General features: G+C 40.0%; 2 protein-coding genes and 1 long non-coding RNA gene across 4 annotated transcripts; 2 read left to right on the forward strand and 1 right to left on the reverse strand.

Moving 5' to 3' along the window:
• The first annotated feature begins 1,113 nt into the window (after positions 1-1,113).
• Positions 1,114-6,901, forward strand: LOC127757121 (SWI/SNF complex subunit SWI3C homolog). Of its 2 annotated transcripts, none has more exons than XM_052282556.1 (9): positions 1,114-1,266; positions 1,359-1,922; positions 2,027-2,586; positions 3,469-3,823; positions 3,941-4,011; positions 4,477-4,565; positions 4,748-4,800; positions 4,893-5,035; positions 6,169-6,901. In XM_052282556.1, the coding sequence occupies exons 1-9, from the start codon at positions 1,236-1,238 to the stop codon at positions 6,730-6,732; spliced, it is 2,430 nt and encodes an 809-aa protein (XP_052138516.1). In that variant the 5' UTR covers positions 1,114-1,235; the 3' UTR covers positions 6,733-6,901. The 2 variants fall into 2 exon arrangements, with proteins under 2 accessions (XP_052138516.1, XP_052138517.1); XM_052282557.1 differs by having other exon boundaries at positions 4,754-4,800.
• A 370-nt stretch (positions 6,902-7,271) lies between these two features.
• Positions 7,272-11,564, reverse strand: LOC127757122 (eukaryotic translation initiation factor 2 subunit gamma-like). Its single transcript, XM_052282558.1, has 9 exons — positions 11,410-11,564; positions 10,749-10,862; positions 10,034-10,095; positions 9,475-9,587; positions 9,150-9,252; positions 8,562-8,789; positions 8,262-8,480; positions 7,912-8,172; positions 7,272-7,835 (listed from the first exon to the last, which is right to left on the reverse strand). Exons 2-9 carry the CDS (start codon positions 10,852-10,854, stop codon positions 7,533-7,535), a joined length of 1,395 nt encoding a protein of 464 aa, XP_052138518.1. The 5' UTR covers positions 10,855-10,862; positions 11,410-11,564; the 3' UTR covers positions 7,272-7,532.
• A 1,390-nt stretch (positions 11,565-12,954) lies between these two features.
• LOC127757635 (uncharacterized) lies at positions 12,955-14,645 on the forward strand. Its single transcript, XR_008013503.1, has 4 exons — positions 12,955-13,371; positions 13,488-13,623; positions 13,728-13,817; positions 14,178-14,645. It is a non-coding gene; the product is annotated as an uncharacterized LOC127757635 (long non-coding RNA).
• Positions 14,646-23,169: the final 8,524 nt, after the last annotated feature.

A 23,169-nucleotide genomic window follows, 5' to 3' on the forward strand; every position in this document is an offset into this window, starting at 1 on the left:
TGACTGTTCAATCGGCGTACGCTCCATTAGCGATTTAGCGGTAAGTTAATAGTCCAACAAGTTAAGTGCACTCACTACTGCGGAGAAAAAAAACCTTGAAATTAGCCTATCAATATTTTCTAAAAGTAATTTACTTTGATCAAATAAGGATTTATTTATCTTTACCTCAAACATTTTTCTAATCAAAATTTAACAAGACCTCCTTATAATTGATCCCGACAATTTCATCTTTCCAACTATGTCTTGTTCAACTATAAATGTCAGGTTAACACTACCGCTTTAGAAAGATATAATACCATAATTCACCTTCATAAGTAGCATGTTGATGCGTTGAACCAATGATATCACGTTATCTTTTACATGTTTATTTTGAAAAACACACATAGATTCACATTCATGCTTTATTTAACTACACGAGAGTTAAACAAATAAATAAACTAAATGAATTCGTACCTCAGGACTAAAAAAAATAATAGAAGAACATAAATAAATAATAAAGTGGTGGACACCCCTACCATTTCTATCAAATTACCTAATTCTCCACCGATTGCAACTACTACTACCTCCACCCTCTTCTCTAATGATTTGCCTCGCTTGAACCTTACACCTTAGTTGATCATCCCCTCTTTGTGATCGGTGATAATCTCTACCCCATCTAATCTAGCCCATCGCTCTTGCGTTCTCAGTGTGTACTTGGTCCATCAGTCTCTTCAGATCTATCGCCGGTGGTGCCACCCCCTTCCTCCCCCTTTTGCCACATCGCAGGTGCAACCATCACTTCAGAATTCCGGATTTATCCTTTGGGATTTAGATCCCCAAATCTCCTCCTCCTCCTAATCTATTCTAAATTAACTCTAATTCGAGTATTCAACTGACATCAACGCTTCGTGACAGTCAGAACATGAGGTCATAGGTTTAACTGTCTGACTTATCTATTTTTAACATTTTCTTAATTTTTATAAAATGTACCTTTTTTCTCAGATATATTTTATTTTTTCAGAAAATGCTTTTAAATAATTTTTAACATTTCCGCGTTTGAATAATCCAGTAACCAAAGCTTGAATGATTTGATTGGATAGCAAAAGCCGAAAAAGAGGGAAGAAATTCGAACCGCGGCTGCTCAACGCCCTTCCTCACTCGCTTCGCACGTGCCTCCCTCGCCGGCAACACTCCAAGCTCCCCCACCGCCGCCGCCGCCGCCGCCGCCGCCTCCTCCGCCACCGGCGCCGGCGACGATGCCTCCTCGCAAGGCCACCTCCTCCGCAGGTACGTGCCCCCCCTCCTCGCCTCGCACTTCCCCCTCGCGGGGACCTCCTCCCGCGCTGACGCTGGCGGCCAAAACCCTACCTCCCCTGTAGATGCTCGGGCCAAGTGGCGGAAGCGGAAGCGCAACGCGAACACCTCCGCGGCCGACCACTCCGACGACTCCGACTCCGCGGCGGCTGCGGCGGCGGCGGCGGCGAACGACGACAACGACGACGACGACGCGGCGCTCCACGCGGCCACCGCGGCCGCCAACGGGGGAGGCGGAACCCTAGGCGGGGGCGATGACGACCCCGTGGTGGACCTCCGCGAGGCCGAGGTGCACCCCACGGCGATCGAGCGCGTCTCCGCCTTCCCGCCCGCGTTCCGCCGCGTGGTCAACCGGCTCCACCCCTCCGTGCTCGCCGTCATGGCGGCGGAGCGCGCCGCCGCCGCGGCTGGTGCTGGTGCTGGCGGCGGCGGCGCGGCCGTCCCCGCGCTCGAGAACATCTCTCACGGGCAGCTCCAGGTGCTCTCGTCCGTGCTCCCTGACCACCCGTCCTTGTCCAACGACCCCGACAAGCCGTCCTCCTACGTCTGCACCCCTCCTCTACTCATGGAGTGCCGCGGCGTGGCCAAGCAGTTTGATGGCAAATTGCTCATGGTACCCAAGCATTCAGGTTTGTTTCCTTGAATCGAAGAGCTCCTGAAATGTGCCATACTAGTTGAGCTGAACACTAAATTGACTTAAGCTGTGTGGTATGGGTTGATTTGGAAATCGTAGATTGGTTCTCGCCAATGACGGTGCACAGGTTGGAGAGGCAAGTGCTGCCGCAGTTCTTCTCAGGGAAGTCCCCGGGGCACACGCCAGAGAAATACATTATGTTGAGGAATAGGGTAATTACAACGTATCTGGAGCGTCCTGCGAGGAGGCTTGCATTTTCTGAGTGCCAAGGGCTTGTCACAAGCACGCCTGAATTGTATGACCTGAGTAGAATTGTTAGGTTTTTGGACGCTTGGGGGATTATTAATTACCTTGCGGCTGGGTCTGTTCAACGGGGCTTGAGGATGGCAGCAACACTAATCAGAGAGGAGCCAACAGGGGAGCTGCATCTCATGTCTGCTCCATTGAAATCAATTGATGGTTTAATTTTGTTTGATCGACCAAAATGCAGTGTCCGGGCAGAGGATATTGCTTCTGGGGCATCAATTTCATCTTCTCCAGGGATGGAAAATGGTGATGCTGGTTTTGATGAGAAGACATTGTTGGAGAGATTGTCTGAGAGCTTTTGTAGTTTCTGCGCACAACCTTTGCCTAGCTTGCACTACGAGTCACAAAAGGAGGTGTGTATAATTCTGACTGCCAATTAGATATTTATCATTCTTCAAATGTTGAATACACAAGCCAGTAATAATATTTGGTGGAATTAGATTATATTTGACACCATTAGATGGAGTAATTTGATCTTAAGAACAATCAGAGTCCAATTGAACTAATAAGGAGTTTTGTATCTTCTATGTATGTGCACTGGACAACTATTGTAAAATGGATGGTGTATTGTCTAGTGTGCGAAACTGCATTTTTGTAGCAGATCCATTTAAGATATTGATGTGCATATGCAGTGTTCTAAAAGTCACCGATAGGCGCTAGATAACTGCAGTGATTAGGTATTAGGATGGTGCATTAGGCTAACCTGTCTTCAGGGCTCTTGTTCTGCTATTTTAGTGTTCTACTACCTCTGTTCTCAAATAGATGATGTTCTAGAATGTGTGTAATCAAACCTCGATATCGTGTATCATTAATAAGATATTAGGATTTTATATGTGAATTGTATTAACAGATTTGTCCTGAAAAACACTTTCATATAGTTATTTCTAATAATTTTTATAAATCTAAAGTTAAGAAAAGTTAATGATGAGACATGTGCATTGGATATTGTGTCGATGTCCAAATTGTAAAGTAAAATAATAATGGAGGTAGTATTGCCTATCTTCTTTTGTAATATGCCTGATAATTGCTTAGAATTCTCTAGTTAGGCTGGTCCTAGTTGCCACCCCTGTTGACCCTCTTGCACAAAGTGCCTTCTTGAATCATGTGCATCTTCATGGATATCTATATCTCTTGCGTATTTAGTAATTTTATTCTGCTTTCTCTTGCGAAATCCCTTTCTTTCTGAAAGAAGCTTGTAAAGATGTTTCAGGCTTTCCTTTTAACTGACTAAGCAGGCAGACATTGCTCTTTGCTCGGATTGCTTCCACGATGCAAGATTTGTTACTGGGCACTCAAGCTTAGATTTTCAGAGAGTGGATGGGAAGAAAGATGGACTGGACAATGATGGGGACAGCTGGACTGATCAGGAAACATTTCTGTTATTGGAGGGCATAGACAAATACAAAGAAAACTGGAATGCTGTTGCGGAGCATGTTGGAACAAAGTCGAAAATACAATGTCTTCACCATTTTCTTCGTCTTCCAGTAGAAGATGGATTGTTAGAGAATATTAAAGTACCAGAAGCATCCTTTTCATCGAAAGTACAAAACAATGGTTTTTTGCATTCAAATTCCAATGGCAGTACTTCAGGTTTATTCATTGTTTCTTTACTGAAAAACTTAACATTTTTTTGTGTTGGATATCAGTTTTGGTTGATGCAAAATGCTTCTGGCTCCGTTTTTAAATTGCCACAATTGTTTGCCTTAGGAAGCTTGCCTCAAAGCGGCGAAGCTGGAGACCTTCCTTTCATTAACACTGCTAATCCTGTCATGTCACTGGTGAGTGACTGCAGACTATGTTGTTTATTATGTCATTGCACTGCTCAATTCAAATTTGGGTGCTGAAACCATTATGCTCCATTGCAATATCAGTCATCTTCACTGCTTTTATACAGCCCACTTTTAGTGATATACATAGTTTCTTGCCGTTGACCGAATTCTCAAATTAAAAAACACCTGATGTAAGACAGCTGGGATTTATTGTATAGGCAAACCACAGCTTTAGTTGCAAAGCCATGGGCATTTTATTATTTAATATCTCGTGCAGACCATCATTTAGAACTAACATGATAGCTTGCGGCATGGGACAAGACATGGAAACATAATATCTAGGTGGAACTTAGTAGATAGGTAGAAAACTATGATAGTAATCTCCCACATACTGGATCATTCTCCCCAGATCTTGTCAGTTTATTGTAGATCTCTATTATGTCTCTGGCCTTACTGTTCAGAGATGATTTGCAGATTGCATTTTTGGCCTCTTCATTAGGACCAAGAGTTGCGGCATCCTGTGCAAGTGAAGCATTAATTGTTTTGACTGGAGGTGACTCCAGGTGAGCCACCTATGCTGTGTAAGGGAGGTTTAGGGATGAGATTAATGAACTCTTAGCTCCGACATGTTATACCAGTTCTATAACTGGAGTGTAAATTGTTCTACTTCGGGTCTTTACACTTACTTTTCACTTTATCTCACCTTGCTGGATTTCTCTTAACACAATAATGTTCATCAATTAAGGATCAGTTCAATTGGCAATGATGTTATGGGCCATGCTGCTCGACCGAACTGTGGTGACTGCCTTATTCCTAAAATTAGTAATTCCGCATCCTTCAGTCTTTCTTTTCAAGATGTTACTCTAACATGCAGTTTTATTTTAATACAGATTCCTCATTGGCTGTCTCTTCAGAAAATGTTAGACATGCTGCAAGATGTGGCTTGTCGGCAGCAGCAACTAAGTGTAAACTTTTTGCGGATCAGGAGGAGCGTGAAATTCAGAGATTAAGTGCTACCATCATAAATCATCAGGTTTGTTGGAATACAGAAGTTCACATTCTGCAATTTGTTCTAATGGTGATGGCAATCTAGTTAGCTTCATATTCTTTTGTGGCATTGTTTTTATTTGTATTAAACTAGCTGATTTGCCCGTGTGTTGCCACGGAATCAAAGGATTTGAACTAGGGAGCACAAAATTTTCACCGACATTGAGGGTCCGACACGTCAGTGATAGGGTGTTGTGGTGGTAGATTCACTACCACTACCACTACCACTACCACTACCAACATTTATAGTAGTATAGAGTACTACCTCCGTTTCAGGTTATAAGACTTTCTAGCATTACTCACATTCATATAGATGTTAATGAATCTAGGCACACATATATGTCTAGATTCATTAACATATATATGAATGTGGGCAATGCTAGAAAGTCTTATAATATGAAAAGGAGGAAGTATAGATGAAGCGTTATCAGTCCTTGCTCATTTCTTTTTGGACTTGAAGAAGCCTTGAAATCTGATTCTGAATGGAATTAGCTATAGTGCAGAAACAATATTATGCTAATTTGATAAAAACATGGATCACAACGGTCAGTTTGTGATTGGACGATGATAGTTCACAATCTACAGTGACATGTCAACAAACTGACCAAGCATTGAGAAACAAAAGAGGTTGTGACTTCTGAGCATAAAAGATAGTCACTGAGTAGCATCAACGCCCATTCGGCAAGTATTGGCTTTACCCAGTGGGAGAGATTTTTTTTACAAGTTTTGATGATTCTAGCTAATTTGGAGTGTGGATAAAACAGATCCTCCTGTGACAATAATTTTAATAAGTTTCAGAAACTTAATTACCCAGGGTTAAAACTGGCTTTTAGTTAAAACCAGGAGGATCCAGCGGGGTTGAATGTTGATTTATCTTTGGAACCTTAATCAGCCTAGTAGCCTGTTTTAGTGTTAACCAACCACCTGGTAATTGACATCAGTTGTCCTCCAGGAGTTGGTTCCTAAATCTGATATGAAATTTATGCATGTGATGTGGGGGTTAATGACTGTCCAATATGTCATTTTCACTTGATTATGCCATACTGGCTGATATTTGATGTGGCTTTCATCATTTTCATTTGGACTCTTTGCTCTTATTTTTGTAATACTCATTTGCAGTTGAAGAGGCTGGAGTTGAAGTTGAAGCAATTTGCAGACATCGAGACCTACCTTTTGAGGGACAGTGAGCAGTCCGAGAGGATGAGGCAGGGGCTGCAAGCTCAGCGCATCCGGATGATGTCAGGGCTTCGGTTAGCTTCACCCAGAGGCAACACTATGGCCTCAAATCCATCGAGTCAAGCGAACATTCGACCGCCAGGAATACCGGGATCGATGCCCCAGGCCGGCACTCCAGCTTTCTACTCCAATAACATGCAGGTGCACCCACAGATGGCTTTCTTGCAGCAGCAGATGCAGCAACAGCAACAAAAACAGCAGCAACAGCAGCAGATGCAGCTGCAGCAGCAACAGCAGCAGATGCAGCTACAGCAGCAACAGCAGCGACAGGCCTTCTTGCAGCAGCAACAGCAGCAGATGCAACAGCAACAGCAGCAGCGGCAGCTGCAGATGCTCTCTTTCGGGGGTCGGTTGCCTCTGTCAGCGATGAACGCTCCCTCAACCTCGGCAGCGCCCAATGTCATGTTCGACAACCCTGACATGCCCGGTCCATCGAATCAAGGTTGAGACCGCCTTCCGGGAGCAATTTTAGAGTATAGGCTGAGTAGAGAGATTTCCAGACATCCTAGTTTCTTGATTTGTAGCTCTGATTCGTGTGATAGTTAACCATTGTAATTCAATTGCACAATCACAGGTAGAGTGGGGGTATTTTAGAATTTAGATGTTAGTTTTTCAACTGCCTCAAAAATCTCAATTGTTTGATAGCTTTTGATATTCCAGTGCCTAGCCTAAGTAAGGTTGCGTATAGAAATGGGGGCTCATCCTGAATCGAACAACTGTTTCTCCTGACTGCTACTGTAGAAGATACCTGTGCAAAGGCTTGTGTATTCTTTAGCTGGTTACTGTGGTTTATATTTTGAAACTTTTGATGATATGCTAGTAAATAGTCATGTTCGTATGGAGATTCTTTGCGTCGCAAGTCACAACTGGTTTAAGGGAGAAGAAGATAGAAAAAGAAAATCCAGAGCGATATGCTCCTTTCTTGCAACATGTTCAATGCAATAATACATCACGGATTGGATTCAGTGAGAAATGCAATAATGCAATTCTGATCAATTAGTAGGTTTCTCCCCCACTTCAAATTCATTATAACATGGTGAAAAAACGATTCTCCATAATTCAGAATGCAGATGTAAGCAAAACTTTTGTAGCATAGCTGAATTCGATAGCACGCAATGACATGGCTTCCAAATCAAATTCATGTTTTCTCCTCCACCTCACAAAAATAGTGCCTAGGAGCTCTCTGCCCTTCCACATCTCTTCTATCTTCTCTCAAAGATTAGGATTTCTGCCTGGAGAAACACAATTCAGAGCGGGCATGGTGGAACTTCGAGCGTCGTGCCAGCCTGGATCTGGCCCCATCCGATGAGGCGCCAATGCTTCTCGACACGGCGGCTGAGGGCAACCTTCTCACCTTTGCTTGTGCAGACAGGGGCAGTGAGCTGAAGCTTGGCGAGATCGTTCTTGACAGCAACCACGCGAGCACCAGTCGACATAGATCCGATGTTAAGCATGAGGATTTCACCCTTGGTGAGCTTGGAGACCTTCCCAGCCTTCTCTGTGCCTTTTGTCCTCACACCTAATAGCCTCCGAAGAAGAAAGAAGTTGATCTGTGTGAAAGGTTCAGATGTAAGTAATGACATTCGTTCACTAAAACCCTGAAGAAACAAATGAGTTATGGCAAACCTCAAGCTCCACATAGACATCAGGAAGTGATCCAACTTCACCCAGAACCTGCCCAACCAGTCTATCGGCACGTGTCAAAGTTGGATCCATGGTTGTTCCAACACCAATAAGACCTCCTGGCACAGCAAATTGGAGTTCATTCTGCTCAGCATAGAGTGAAATGATCCTCGAATAGATTGGGGTGCATTTGATGTTGCCGCTCTCATCCTTCATTACAATTCCCGGGCGAACTTCAATGTTCTGGTTAACCCTCAAAACTCCCTGGAACGAAGCATTACCATTCAGCTCATACTTAACATAAAAAACTACCGATTAAAATATTTAATTATGTTACAGGAGAGAACACATACTCTGAGAATGCTGCCACCAGCTACACCACCCCTAATTTCATCAACCTCTGAACCAGGCTTGTTGACATCAAAGGAGCGAATAACAATCATGTTTGGAGGGGAAGTGAAGTTCCTTTCAGGAATGGGGATTTTCTTCACAATGTATTCACAGATCACATCAATGTTGTACTTCAGTTGAGCAGATATTGGCACCACTGGAGCACCTTCAGCAATGGTGCCCTGCAGAGAAAAAAAAATCTCCATGAACAAAAAGACAGATGAGATAATCTACTAGATAAGAAATGGATGGGCAACAGTGACCTGGATGAATTTCTGGATTGCTTCATGCTGATTCATCGCCGCACCTTCCTGGATAAGATCAATCTTGTTCTGAAGAATGATGATATGCTGGAGACGCATGATTTCAACTGCAGCAAGGTGCTCAGATGTCTGGGGTTGTGGGCAACTTTCATTTGCTGCTATCAGAAGCAATGCTCCATCCATGATAGCAGCTCCATTAAGCATCGTAGCCATGAGAATATCGTGTCCCTGTTAAGAGGAAATAGGTAATTTCTCAGGCTTCAACAAATGTAAACCAATACCTAGTCTTAGTGGCCCATAAAAGAAGTTGAAATGATAGCATTTTACAATTTCTTTTATCTATATCCTTCAGTCCTCCAGTATATTGTCATGCACCTATTAGTGGAAACAATATTTGCATCTAAAAACAGATGCAACTACAACCCCATGATCACAATTGACAGACCGAAATGTTTAAAACCAAATATACATGCTACTGCAAAGCAATGAATTGCATAAAGCAATATCATTAAACATTCAGGTAGACTGATCAGGCCGTGTGTCTCAAGAGAGGATTCATATTTGACAGGGAAAGGGATTTCATCATACCGGACAATCAACAAAAGAAACATGTCTCAGTAGCTTCATCCTAGTGTTTTCAAACCCAGGCACATCACAGTGAGGGCTATCTTCTTTTCCGCTTCCATAAGCCCTTTATATAATAGGAAACTAAAGTCAACAAAGAGTGAACAAGAGCACACATATTGTATAAGAGCTTCACACCAAAGCAATAATCCTAAGAGGTGAATGGCAACTAATTTTATTAAGTTATTTTCTTGGAGAATCAATCATTTGAGTCTCTACTGACAATTTCTATCAGATATTCAATGGAAACACTAAAAAGATCATGTTGTCTAGTGGTTTGTTTGCATACTTGTAGCACATTGGTCGTGGACATTTCTCGTCTTCACATTTGTAGATTTTCGCATTAGCATAGCCAAGCTTTATAGTGATGTTACGCTCCAGTTCATTCTTGAAGCGAACGGTCTACAAATCACAGGGAAGACATCAGGACAACTATACAAATATAAATATATGAATTACATGTGAAGAACATAAATACTAAATATGAAAGATGTTCATGAACTGTACACCACTACATATGGAATATGTGAAGCAACTAGTCATGAACTACAATATACAGAATGACATTATGATGGGGCATATTCTCCTCTATACTACTTTATCATATGGATTTCCAGATACAACTCTTCTCAATTCTACACCCTATGGTGTAATTTTATCAATACATTTTAAAGTTCTCTGCAATTTATTCAAGCATGTACAAAAAGGCACACATCTAAGCATCATGTGGTAGAATATATGGAAAACTCACAGGTTACCAATAAATGTGATACATAGTTGTCAGGTATACGCAGAGTTCAGATTCATCACTCGGAAAGAAGCATGATAATAAAATACATTAATAATACCTGAACTCCAGATATAGCCTTCACAACAGTGGACTTTCCATGGGCCACATGCCCTATGGTACCTGAAATTTTACAGAATGAAAAAGAATGTCATGCCGCTGCAGGAAGTTCACAAATCAGATATGCAAATAATATAACATTACAATGTCCCTAGTTATACAACAAAAAAACCAGAGACAAACATCTCCATTAGTTGTTATCTTTTTTTTTCTTTTAAAAAAATCAGAATGCTCCCTCCCATGCACAGTATCTGGACAAAAAAAGTAAGTATTGTACTGAACAAGTCCACAAGTACAAACAGAAACAGTTTCCCAGGTCTTAGTGAGCTTCAGACCTCAGTACCATCTTAAACAGGCACATCCAGAAGAAAGGAAAGTTACATCTACATGAGCAAACTACCAATAGCATGCAAATGAAACTCCACTGTGGAGGAGTTATGGTACTGATGAACTGTAATAACCTAGGAAGCAAACTACTCTGCAAAAAGTACTGGAAATGTAAGGTTGTATAAAAGAACAACCATGTAGGTCATTTCATGATACTAGTTAACACGGCTAAATGCTTATGAAGGGGCAACCTAAGCATTCTTTCAGAATCATGAATCATGATATGTAGTTTGTACATAAGAAAACACACAAAACAAAAAATGCAGCGATAAGTTCTGTAATACTTAACCATATAACAGTAAGCATTGCTAAAAGGGTTGCATCAATACCGATATTGATCGTCGCCTGGCGTGAGATAACTTCAGGTGATAAAGGGTGGAGCTTCGTCACGTCAAGCTTGCTTAAGTCCTGCTTCATCAGTCCTCGGCCAGACATATTTGAAACTGCAAAATGATAAACAGCAAGGTCACCTACGGCCTTAATACCAATTGCAGCTGGTAAAACAGAAAACACACTATCTCCACCCATGACATTTGAACTAACTAAACTACAGTGTGCATAATTCTACTTGTATTTCAATCGGCATATACAGGAGCTGCTAAACTTGCCACAAGTTTCAGAAATCAGAATACAGAAATTTTAAACAGCAATCTGTAAACCCTTTACAGAGCAACAAATCCACACTACCAGAACACCCACAAATCATCACACCTTCCAAAGGAGTGTGGGAGCCCGTATCTAGATCCACAGTCACTTATGTGTGGCTTGCAGAAATCTTCCGCATAAGATCGTGTTCTTCACGCACATGAATGTGTAAGTGGCGGGTCAAGGTCCCTCGCTCTACGTGATTCGCCGCAAAGCTTTCCGCTGCGCAACGCGACTCCGATGGGATGGCGCGAAAGCGAAATCTCCTGCCTGAGACTGGGGAGAACCGAAACCAAACCCTAGGAAAAACCCTAAGAACGGCGAGGGGGCGGGATCGACGCTTACCTCCCGGGGTCGACGACGAAACCTTCGGTGAGCCTTTATCGGTGAGGGGAGCTCGACGGGCGGCAAGCGCGAGTACCAACGGCTGGTCGGCGGCGGCGGCGGCGGAGAGCAAGACACTGGTTGCGGGGATGCGGCGGTGGGCCTGGGCTGTTCGTATTTACGGACTCCGGCGCTATTTTGGGCCGAGCCTGCCGGCCCGTTCTCTCTTATATTCCCTCTCTAGGCCTACAGGCCCAAGTTGGAATCCATCTCGGCGACCGAGATTGCTAATGAGCGCTAGCATTAAACACATTTTAATAAGATAAAAAGATGAGAAAGAAGAGGAGCGGGCTACACATCTGTAGCCAGCTGCAGCACGAACTCTAAGACGCAGTGTGTGCATGACAGGTGGGACCATACATTAATAATATAGTAAGCAACTATTGTATGAATTAACTATTAGATTGGCTATAAATAAATTGAAGCCAGTAGTGAGCTATACTATTAAACTTCCTCTCAGTCACGCGCGTCCTCCCCCGCGTGACACGCGCGGAGAGGGGGGCGCGGGCGGCGGCGCTGCCCGCTGTTTTTTTTTTCACAATTCCGTACGGTTTCCTTTTTTTCTCGTTTTTTCTGTTTTTTCTTTCCGCTTTTTTTTGCGCACGTTCCTTTTTTTTTCCCTTTTTTTGGGTTTCTCTTTTCTGTTTTTATTCCGTACCTTCTGTTTTCGTTTTTTTTCTGTTATCTGTTTAATACGTACGTATAGTAACTTTGTATATATACAAATACAAACTTTATATACGTGTATACTAAGTTTATATACGCATATGTAAACTTTGCATACGCGTATACAAAGCTGGTATACATATGTATTACTAATTTTTATACACGTATATAAAGTTTGTATACACATATATAAAGTTTGTATATACGTGTATTTTTTGGGTTTTTATACCTGTATACAAAGTTTGTATACACATATACAAAGTTTGTATACACGTGTTTTTTATACGTACACACAAACTTTATATATATGTGTATATTTTTTTACATTAAAATTATATATATATATATACACACACACACACAAAATCACTCAAATTTTTCAAAATTTTCAAATTGTGAGTACATACCAGTTATAAGAATTCGATTCATACATATATCTATCAACAAAACAACTCAAATTTAACTTTATTTCACAATTCATGATTACATAACTAACTAATTTTATGTATGGATACTATATACCTAGAATCAAAATCTAACAAAAACAAGTTCAAATTCAGTTCAAACTTGCTTTGAACCAGTTAGTAAAGTAGTTAATGTTAATACCTAAATAATTGAAAAAGTTTCATACTCATTTAAATTGAGTATATACTCAATTTCAACAATGGTGCCCGGACACCATGGAGCATCAAACAAATTTAATATATATATATATATATATATATATATATATATATATATATATATATATATATAGACACACACCTGGGGTGCGGTGTACTAGAACGCCCCCTACCCTCCTCACCCGACCGGCCCACCCCCCCTCCCCCATCCCGTGTCGCCACCCTCCCCACCCCACCATTTTTATCTCTGGAGTAATTTGTTTATGGCTAGAAAACACCTGGCATGTATATATACTGGTTTTACCATCTTTTACGGTTATTTCTATTTATTTTCCACTAGCCTTGTATCCGATTTTTGTGTATCTGGGAACGGCTGGCCAGAGCGCGGTGGTGATGGCAGGCTACAGGAAGGAGGCAGCGGCGTCCTGGATCTGTTCTCGCCGGCGGCAGCGGTGAGGAGTCAGCGGATCTGGTGGATTTATCGATGGAGTCAGGTGGAGTGCCGTCGCCGATCTTCAACTTCCCCTCTCCCGCGAGCTTCCTCCCATGTCGGCTTCTGCTAGCCACGGTAGGATCGGTGCCGCTATCGAGATGAGCCAGATCCGGCATCTACCTTCCACAGCTCCCCACCGAGGTGAGGCAAATATAGCATCATCCTCTGTATTTTTTGTTCGATCTCTGTGATATGCAGCATAGCAGAGCATACGATTCTAAAATAACTTGCAGTCTTCTGTTTTCTATTGCTTCCAGAACAGGATGCAGACACAAGTTGAATGATTAGACCCCAAGAGAGACTAATTTCTTTGATGCTCTTAGATGTCATCGGTTTGTGTCCCATGCATGTACGGCTGTAGTGGCCGTTTTCCAAATTAGATACGGTAGGAAGGTAATGAGATACACCTAATCATGCTTCCATTGCCAAATAATTTGCTAATCATGGTTTGCCATACGGCAAGCAAGATTTGATCCTTTTCCAACATATCCTCACAGGTGGCTCAACACAGCTGGCAGCGGCGGGGTCGACGACACAGATCGAGCGCCTTCCATCCACACCAATCCGATGACATCGGCTGCAGCTAGGTTCAGTTCATAAATTGTGTGTTATTAATCAGCGATATTTGCATCTTTTTAGCCTGAAGCATCCCAATTACCTTTTCTACATCTTTCAGTTAACAACACTCTAATTTTTTTCGGGTGCCCTTTTTCTGGTCTTGGAATCCATGTTCTTTTCTAAAAGTGTGGCACGTTTTGTTCTTTGATGCGCAATGGTGATGAGAAGAAAGCAGCTGTTTAGAATCCCTGCAGTTCTGCCATTTTTCATTTGCATTCTCGTGATGTTTTTTATCTATTATTCAGCTCAAATACAAATACTTGGCTGCAGTTGTAGGCTCTCCTAATTTTGATTTTGTCCTCTGAATTTGATTGCTATGGTAATGGCAGCTGCTACTCTGTCACCGGATGGATTGAGGAGCACCTGAGCTGAGGTTTATGGTTGATTACACTTAACCCTTTCGTGATTCTCCAACTAAATATGAAAATTGTACTGGTTGGAGGATTTGAGAAGATGCTGCAATCTTCAGCACGAGGAATTTCTATAGCATGAAGCAAGAGAGAGAAAGTGCGACGACATTGTTTGTGAAAAATAGACTTGATGTTAACTCTTGTATATATATATTTCTTTCAATTGGCTTTTCTTCAAATGGATTGTAAGAAGCATGAACACTGAAACAGATGTACTGTAGTTTAGTAAGGTTTTGCTCTAATATGTAATAGTGACTTGGTTACTAAGAGAAATTTTGTGCAAGATTAATATGTTATATTGAGAACCATCGGTGTAATTTAGTTACTAAGAGACAATGTTGAGAACCATCAGTGTAATAGTAACTTGGTTACTACGAGAAATTTTATGGCAAGATCAATATGTTGTGTTGAGAACCATCGGTGTAATAGTAATTTATTTACTAAGAGGAATCTCGTGGCGATACCAATACGTTAATTCTAAGTAATTTACTTACTAAGAAGGTATACGAACCAATTGGGAATACTAATATCCTAATTAATTTATTTACTAAGAAAAGAGCTGACAACTACATGAGAGCAATTCATTTACTGAGAGAAGGAACCAAATCGAGAAGACTGAAAACAACTGAGAGTAATCCATTTACTGAGAGAAGAAATAAATTTAGGAGTGCGGGAGTGTTAGTAACTTATTTACTCATACATTGGTAGACTCAGTAATCTTGTTACTAATGGGCCAATCCGAAAGAAGTGTGGAAGGAAAGAGAAAAAAAGTGTGGGCTATTTTCTGCGGGATTGATAGTGTGGGGAACTTTTTGATAGTAACTTGTTTACTTATCGAACTAAAACCATTTATAGTAATTGATTTACTTAACGAAATTTTTTTAGAGAGGGAGTAATGGGGGAGTTTGTGCGGGATGGATGGGGGTGGGGGGTTGCTGGGGGGCGGGGGGGGGGGGGGGGGGGGCGGTTGGGGTGGGGGAGGGGATACTATGAGGGGAGTAGTTTAGTTATAGTGCACCCTGGGTGCGGTTTAGCGCACCCCTATATATATATATATATATATATATATATATATATATTACACACGTATGTATATACATTACCGTAGAGAAGAGAGACTAGAGAGAGAAGTGACTGCGCGCGCCGCGGGGGGCGCGACTGGTCGCTAATCAGCGCCCCTCTCTCGCGACAACGACTCAACGCTACTACTGGCTCAGGCAGGGATCGGCAATGAGCGGGTGATCGCTTACGGGGTTCTCCTCCTCCCTTCTTTTCTATACATCATAAATATTAAAAAATAAAAAAACAAGTTAATTTTTTTTAAAAAAATATAGAAAAAAAATCTACTACTGTTTTTAGTGCATAGACTCTATAATTATGTATAGAATTTATACCGTGAACTTCGCACATATAAATTTTATGTATATAAATACTATATATAAAAAATATTTGAATTTTAATTCAAATTTGAACCGTGGGTATATAAACTTTGGGTACGTATAAACTTTATGTATAGAAAATACTATATATATATATATATATATATAAGATATTTGAATTCAAATTTAAATTTGAATCGGGTATATAAACTTTTGACTTATAAACTTTGTGTCTATAAACTTTAGGTGTATAAACTTTATATGTGTAAACTTGAGGTGTACAAACTTTAGGTGCATAAATTTACTAAAATAGACAAGTAATGGGATGAAAAAAGGAAATCACGTTAGGAAAGGGCTGATCGCGCGGGGCGAATGATCGCCCATTAGGATTTTCGGGCTCAGGTTGCCCCAAATCCAAGCGCGCCTCGCTCTAGCCATGGCACGACGGAAGTGCAACCCCTCTCCATCGTCGAAGCAGTCTGCGGCGGAGGCTAACGATGATAACGACTACAGCTGTGTTCTTTTCTCCCTTTTCCAACTCACTTTCCTCGTTTTCCACGTGCACGCTTTTCAAACTGCTAAACGGTGCATTTTTTATAAAAAATTTATATATTAAAGTAATTTTAAAAATTATATTAATCCATTTTTTAAATTTTTTAAGGCTAATACTTAATTAATCTCACTATAATAGCGTGCTTTGTTTTCTGTGTCGGGAGACAAGGTTAACACAGCCTACGACGCACTTCACGCCACCGCCGCCGCCACTGTTGCCAACGCCGACGCGGGAGGCGGAACCCCGATGGAGGCGATGGAGTCCCCGTGCTCCACCTCTGCAGGGCTCTTCCGGTGGGAGTTGCTCCACCCATGGTGGAGGTTTTCGCACATGACTTCTGACACTCTCTCCGTCCAAAAAAGTCAACCTAGTCTGTCCAGATTTATTGGACTAGGAAACATCATATCTAATACTGGTTGGTTTTTTCTGCGACGGAGGGAGTAGACGGCTGCACTGGTACCCAATAAATTCCTCGACAAATTGCAAATGGTGCCCAGGAAGTCAGGTTTGTACCTCCAAGCAAACAACTCTTATAATGTGCCATACTGGTTGAGCAGAATGTTTGATGAATTTTTTAACCAAAATTCATAGAAAAAAATAATAAATCATTTGGCATTAATTTTACATGCTAATGATATTTGCAGCCGTTATTTACAAAATATATTTGACGAACATCTATATGATGTGTGGGACCAGAAAATTCAAATATCATACGATGTCTGAATATATTCAAAATTGGATTCGTTTTGTTGTACATTTTAAGCATAAAAAACCATTGGTTCAAATGGAAATCAAATGTGATACATAATAGAGGAAATATGTGCTGCTCTACAAAGAATTATCTACCTTCACAAACGGTACGTTACTAGTAGTTTGATTGTTTGGTCATTAATTAATTATCTGTGACATGGCGATTCAAGCAAGCACATATGACGTGTGGCCCACTGTCATTGATTATTCTAATCTCAGGATTATCTCTAAGCTTGTGCATGGTTCTAATCTGTGCCGAGGAGATAAATTTGCAAACAAACACATACTTCCTCCCTTTCACAATGTAACACTTTCTAGCATTGCTTATATTTATATAGATGTAGGGGTGGAGTTGGAGCTGGAGCTGTGCCAAACAGGCATGTATATGGATTCATTAGGATCTATATAAATGTGGACAATGTTAGAAAGTTTTATATTACGAAACGGAGGAGTATGATATGTTCATGGGGCCCAACGTCATTAGCTAGCTATTTAATCTCGTGATTGCTTCTGCATGCAGGCGCTTTGTTAATTTCCTTATTTACAGCAGACGGTTGATTGATTATCTACAACACGTCGACGACGCTGAAAACTCGCGAGGATGAGGCCGCGCCGTTGCTGTCGCTCTGCCTATATAAACCGGCCTGATCGCGAGAGGAGCACACACGGCGTAAGCGCTGCGCACCTAGGCAGCAATATGCCCTAGCGACGCATACACATGTACCCAGATAGGAGTATTTACATAGAGAGAGACGAAGTGAGATCGAAGGAGATAAAAAATAAAGATGATGCATAATCAGGTGATGCGTATCCCGCAGATGGGCGATCTGTACCTGTAGCAGCAGCGCTGATGGCATCTCTATCGGTGAGTCCTAAACAACAAGCTGATCTTGTTCTCCGTCAAGCTGTTTATCCTATATAACACAACAACGCCGTAGTACTGTATAGATATATGCATAGCCTGTCATTATCTCCTAGAGGGAGCAAATATACACCGTAGCATTGTGCAGTTTTGTAGCCCGGACGGTAAAACAATAAAGTGAAGCACAGACGAATATGTCATGGATGCGTTGTGAACTTAGCCATGGATATAAGTATCCCCAGTAGCGTGGATGCGTTGTGAACTTAACCATGGATATAAGTATCCCAGTGGCGCATACACACGCACACGTCATCTTTATCAAGCGATTAATATGGGCTGCAAACAAATATGAGGTGAGCCTGATCCTTGTGGTGGTTGGGCCGTCTAAATTATCAAAATATCACATATTGGATGTGGATATTTATTTGTATAAACTTAGGATGAGTTTAAATCTTATTGGTATCGGACCAACCATGATTTATACATATCTAAAGTCTTCAACCCTGCCCAAGAATGCAGCGCCCACGGCGTTTTGCGCTGTTGTGGCCCTTGCCGCGTCGCAACACGTCAGCGTGCGCGTCGGCCCTCGTTAATTTGTTTTAGGTATATGCTCTTTAGTTTGTACGGTGTTCTGTGTTCTTATGTACAGGGCCTCTACAAACTGTAATATTGTATGCAAAGAAGAGAAAATTTGGAAAAGAGGAGCACGCACTGAATAACATAAAGTGAGTTCATATTCATACTGGAAGAGTTACATATTTGCCTCGTGCATGTCATGTACGGGAGTAATTCCTTCTCTCTCCAAATTCTACCAGATAGATGCTCTTAATCTATCTCAATGATTAAAGTCAGATCGATGAGAGCCGAAACACGGCTATGATCAAACTGCATTTATATAATCAATGGTATTAGGCTGGTCCGGCCCTCATTGACGATTGGATCATCTGAGTGCCATTTGATATTTTCTATGATTAAAACAAGACGCCTGGTCCTCATTGGAGATCGGATCGTCTATCGGTTACTATGATACCAGTAACAATGGTACTAGATATGTCCGGCCCCCATTGGCGACCGGACTGTCTAGGCGTTGTTTTCATAATTAAAATATATTTTGACCCATGCATATGCACAGGAGCTATTCTTGACTCATGCATACACCAACTATGGAGGCGTTGCATCCGAGACCGACGAGGTTGGGCGACGTATTGGCTTAAGCTAACAAGGCTACAACCATTCGTTTGTTTCATTGTGTATGACCGACGAGGCTAGACGAAACCATGGCCGAGTGCTGACAAGGCCAGGTCACTATACTATTAACACATCTAAAATGGACGGGAACCGGATACACCGTTGCTGGGCACCGACGAGGCAAAAGCAACCACAAAATCCATGTTTGATGAAGGCTGAGATACATGAGTGGGCACTGACGAGGCAAAGGTCACCCGCTTCACCAAATTCCCTCCGCACACCGACGTGACAGTAGTGTACTGTGACTGGGTTTTGGTGAAACAAAGCCATCCGTTCTACATTCACTATATTCACTGTTAAATCTGCACCAACCTCAATCTTCGACGAGCAAATAATTTTGAAGGCGACGATCGCAAAGCGCAGCTTAATCGGAGGTGTTCCATAGGCTCGTCCTTTGGATGTAATTAACCGGTAGTCTCATTGCTATACGCCGGGAATCAGCGGACTGCACAATCTGCAGTCAGCATACCTTTCTATTAAGCATTTCTCGCGAAGGCAAAAGGATAACTCCTACGGGAGCCCTCATGTTTTTTTTAAACATTCATGTTAATGAATCATGATTAATAAAATACAAGGTTTCCCTATTTTCTGTGTGTTCATTGTTTTGCAACTATTGCTTTAAAAATTAAAATACATCTCTATCTCTACTACTTGTTAGATTGTTAGAGGTGCTTTCGTCGTCCGTAAAAATAAGATAAAGGGCAAAAAAAAAAATAAATCCAATTATATACGATGCGGTAAAAAAAACAGTCCGTCAGTGTCCGTGGAAAAAAGATCCGATTAGTCCGTCCGTTAAAATAAAAAGATGAGATGCGTTCGTGAAAAGAAAAGATCCGATTAGTTAGTCCATTAAAATAAAAGGAAAGGGCGACAAAAAAGATCCGATTCTATGCGTGTGGGAAAAAAAAAGGTCCGTAACATCTGTAAAAAAATAAAAAAAAGGAAACAAACTCCTGTCCGTTGGGCTTATAGTATAAGATTTGACTTTTTTTTCTCAAAAATATCGCACCATAGTAGATATAGATAGTTAAGTGAACAACCATAAAAAATAATCTAGTCAAATCATTTTTTTTTCTTTCAAAACAAACATTTCTTAGCTAAACATATCAAGAGGACTTCAAGAGAAGGTAAGAAAAAGGAAGGTTCCCTTCCCCGGCCGAAGTGTTGAATCAATGGTTCTTGCAACAACAGTTTCTTTGTTTTCGACGAACGCATAGTTTTTGCTTTCAACATTCTGTAATTCCTTGAAATTGTTGGTATTTGATACAGTCACAGATAAATTCATAAGTGCATGGATATCACTGTGGCACTTCACTTTAGAGTATTCTAAGAACAAAATTCTATCCAAGGACAACAACTAATGGTGGGTTAAGACTAAAGAGGATTCCTATGAGTTAATTTAGACTTGAGTTAAAGGTAAAACCTTATCGATTGCTTCGGACACTAGCTTTCCCCTGGTCTGCCAAGCTGAGTCCGACCTATGGCTTTATGATGTACCCGAATGTGGAGGGATATAAAGGACATAAATGGCTATCACCACCTGCCGCCTTTCTGTAGAGTACATAACAAACGAAGGTACCCGCTAACCTAGACACCATGCGTAAGTTATTGATTATTACTCTAGCCTCGCGCAAGAGCTTTCTTCTTTATCCAAAATCATAGTATTGGAGCACTTAATAATTCAACTAAGTGACAAACCCACATCGATGATAATATATCTCACTCAAGCAAATAAATTAAATACCACAAAGAGATCTTGAATACTTACTTTATTAAAAGAAGCATCTGCCAAGGAACAAGCGAGAGAATAAGGCCGACAACTTCGGTGCTTCTTCGGATCTCCAGTGGAAAAATGTCGACAAAGTCGACACTCCTCCGGAACTTCTTGGAGAAAACTCTGATAGTTGGGGCACTTCTTCCGGAGCTTCCCCTCACTCCCTACCTAGTATAAGATTTAATTTTTTTCTCAAAAATGTCGCACCATAGTATATATAGGTAGTAAGTGAACAACCATAAAAAATAATCTAGTCAAATCATTTTTTATTTCTTTCAAAACAAACATTTCTTAACTAAACATATCAAGAGGACTTCAAGAAGGTAAGAAAAAGGAAGGTTAGTCACTAGCCACACACATGAGGGGGAAAGTTGTCCACAACCATGGTACGATATATACTCCCATTAATCAATAATATTTTAATATTATTGAATTTGTTCTTCGTCATAATGCGGTGTGGAACTAAAACTTTAACCCAATATTGTTCTATGGTTCGATTGTTCCATCTTCTTGTTGATTTCTTGTCCTCTTTATTTTCACTAATAAATATTGCTAGAGCCAAAACTATTACTTCCACCTTAATAGTTCATGTGTGAAGCTCCGCAATATAAATTATCTATGTTTTTACATGAGTAAATAATAATAATTATATTTGGTAATGATCTTTTATTTATACAAGTTACTTGACTTATTTTTTAAGAACTGGAAAGATATTTTTTTCTAAATATAATCCAAAATGTTGTAAAGATTAATAATACTCAACGATATATATAGTCATATAATAATATATAATTTATAGATAAATTAAAGATCGACGCTTGTTATAAATCCAATGATCATAGTGCACTATATATATTATTGAAGTGAGTTGTGGCTTTCGCTATTTACTAGCTACATGCCCATGCATAACAATGGGTCTAGAGATACAAATATGACCTATTTCTATATAGTTTTTTTTAATGATTTTTGAGTTTTTTTATATTTAGTTAGAAGGGTTTTTGTAGCAATAGTTTTCTAAGAGAAGGAAATAACTTTGAGAAGGAAGTGCGGTCGAAATTCCTTTTGTTTTTTAAGGTTTTTAAGGGAATTACACATTTTTTTTCAAAAGGTGAAGGGATGCGCTTTTAAACTAGTGAGGCTGGAAACCTACATACATATGAAGTAAAAAAAATAAATTTGTGAATCTAAGTCATTACTATTCTAAAGACAAAATTGAATTTTTGAATCTAAGTCATTACTATTATAAAGACAATTAATTTATGAGATTAAAAGTTCTGTTTTGACTATTATATAATAATAACTGTTAACCATGTATTGGTCATGTATTGGTCAGCTTTGTTATTTAATACATGAAAAAGATAACTTTATTTTTCAGTTAATGATTAAACATTAAAAGCTATTTAAACAATATAATTTTTTGCTAATGTAATTCAATTATGCTCTAAAAAAGTTAAAAGTAAAAGAAAAAGTTATCTGGTTTGTAAGCTAATTACCCTTATTTCTTATATATAAATTTCGTTATAATTGATAAAATATGAAAATATAACATATGTTTATCATGTTAGTAAATGCAATATTTATTAGAATATAGATAGTTAGTTGAAGAAAAAGAGACAGAAGGTGTAATATCTAGCCACTATTGAAATGTACACAATTTGATATAATTTGTCATCTAACAGAATAGCTTCATTTGTGAAATTTGAATAAGTGACTAGGTATGTAAAAGACATGTCTACACAACCTAAGCTAGTTTTCTTAGTGAGTTACATAATAGCATGTTATTTTGTGAAAATGGTTAGATAATCGATTTTTATCTTTAATGAGTTGTAATTGTTGCGAAGCTCTAAACTTAGAAACAATTCTATGCACAAACATTTTTGTTTAATGAATATAAATAAGTTCACTATTTTTTTCTTATTAATGCTTTTATAGTCAATTGAGTTACCGAATTTATTTTTAGTCATTATTACACTATTGGATTTAAAATGATGTCTGCTTGTAATAGTAATTAGCAATTTTAAAAAGCTTATACCAATTTTGAACTACCATTTTATTGTAATTTATTATTTAAGTTTCAATTCACTCTCTATTCAATAATAATTCTCATATATATTTGGTTAGTTTTGGTATGCCATATTTTAAGATTAATATAATTTTTGAAGTGCAAATTTCAAAGTTGTGAATTTAATTAAGCCAATGCTATTCTGAAAAGAAGTTTTAGGTAGCTGCTGGATATGTAGTGCCCCTGATAACAAGATGTCAGTGCCGCAATAATAAATATTTATTATTGAGTGAATATGGATAAATCCAGTAAATGATGAAACACCAAAAGTATTCAAACAGTA

The sequence above is a fragment of the Oryza glaberrima genome, chromosome 12 (assembly GCF_000147395.1).
Source record: "Oryza glaberrima chromosome 12, OglaRS2, whole genome shotgun sequence".
Taxonomy (NCBI): Eukaryota; Viridiplantae; Streptophyta; class Magnoliopsida; order Poales; family Poaceae; genus Oryza; species Oryza glaberrima.

Excerpts from the sequence above, each read along its gene's own strand:
- LOC127757121 (XM_052282556.1), top strand. The coding sequence starts at position 1,236 with ATGCCTCCTCGCAAGGCCACCTCCTCCGCAG. Across the intron at positions 4,012-4,476 it reads CTAATCCTGTCATGTCACTG|ATTGCATTTTTGGCCTCTTC; the intron begins GTGAGTGACTGC and ends GATGATTTGCAG. Across the intron at positions 5,036-6,168 it reads CTACCATCATAAATCATCAG|TTGAAGAGGCTGGAGTTGAA; the intron begins GTTTGTTGGAAT and ends ACTCATTTGCAG.
- LOC127757122 (XM_052282558.1), bottom strand. The coding sequence starts at position 10,854 with ATGTCTGGCCGAGGACTGATGAAGCAGGACTTAAGCAAGCTTGACGTG. Across the intron at positions 10,096-10,748 it reads CCAGGCGACGATCAATATCG|GTACCATAGGGCATGTGGCC; the intron begins GTATTGATGCAA and ends GTAAAATTTCAG. Across the intron at positions 9,588-10,033 it reads AGGCTATATCTGGAGTTCAG|ACCGTTCGCTTCAAGAATGA; the intron begins GTATTATTAATG and ends TGTGATTTGTAG.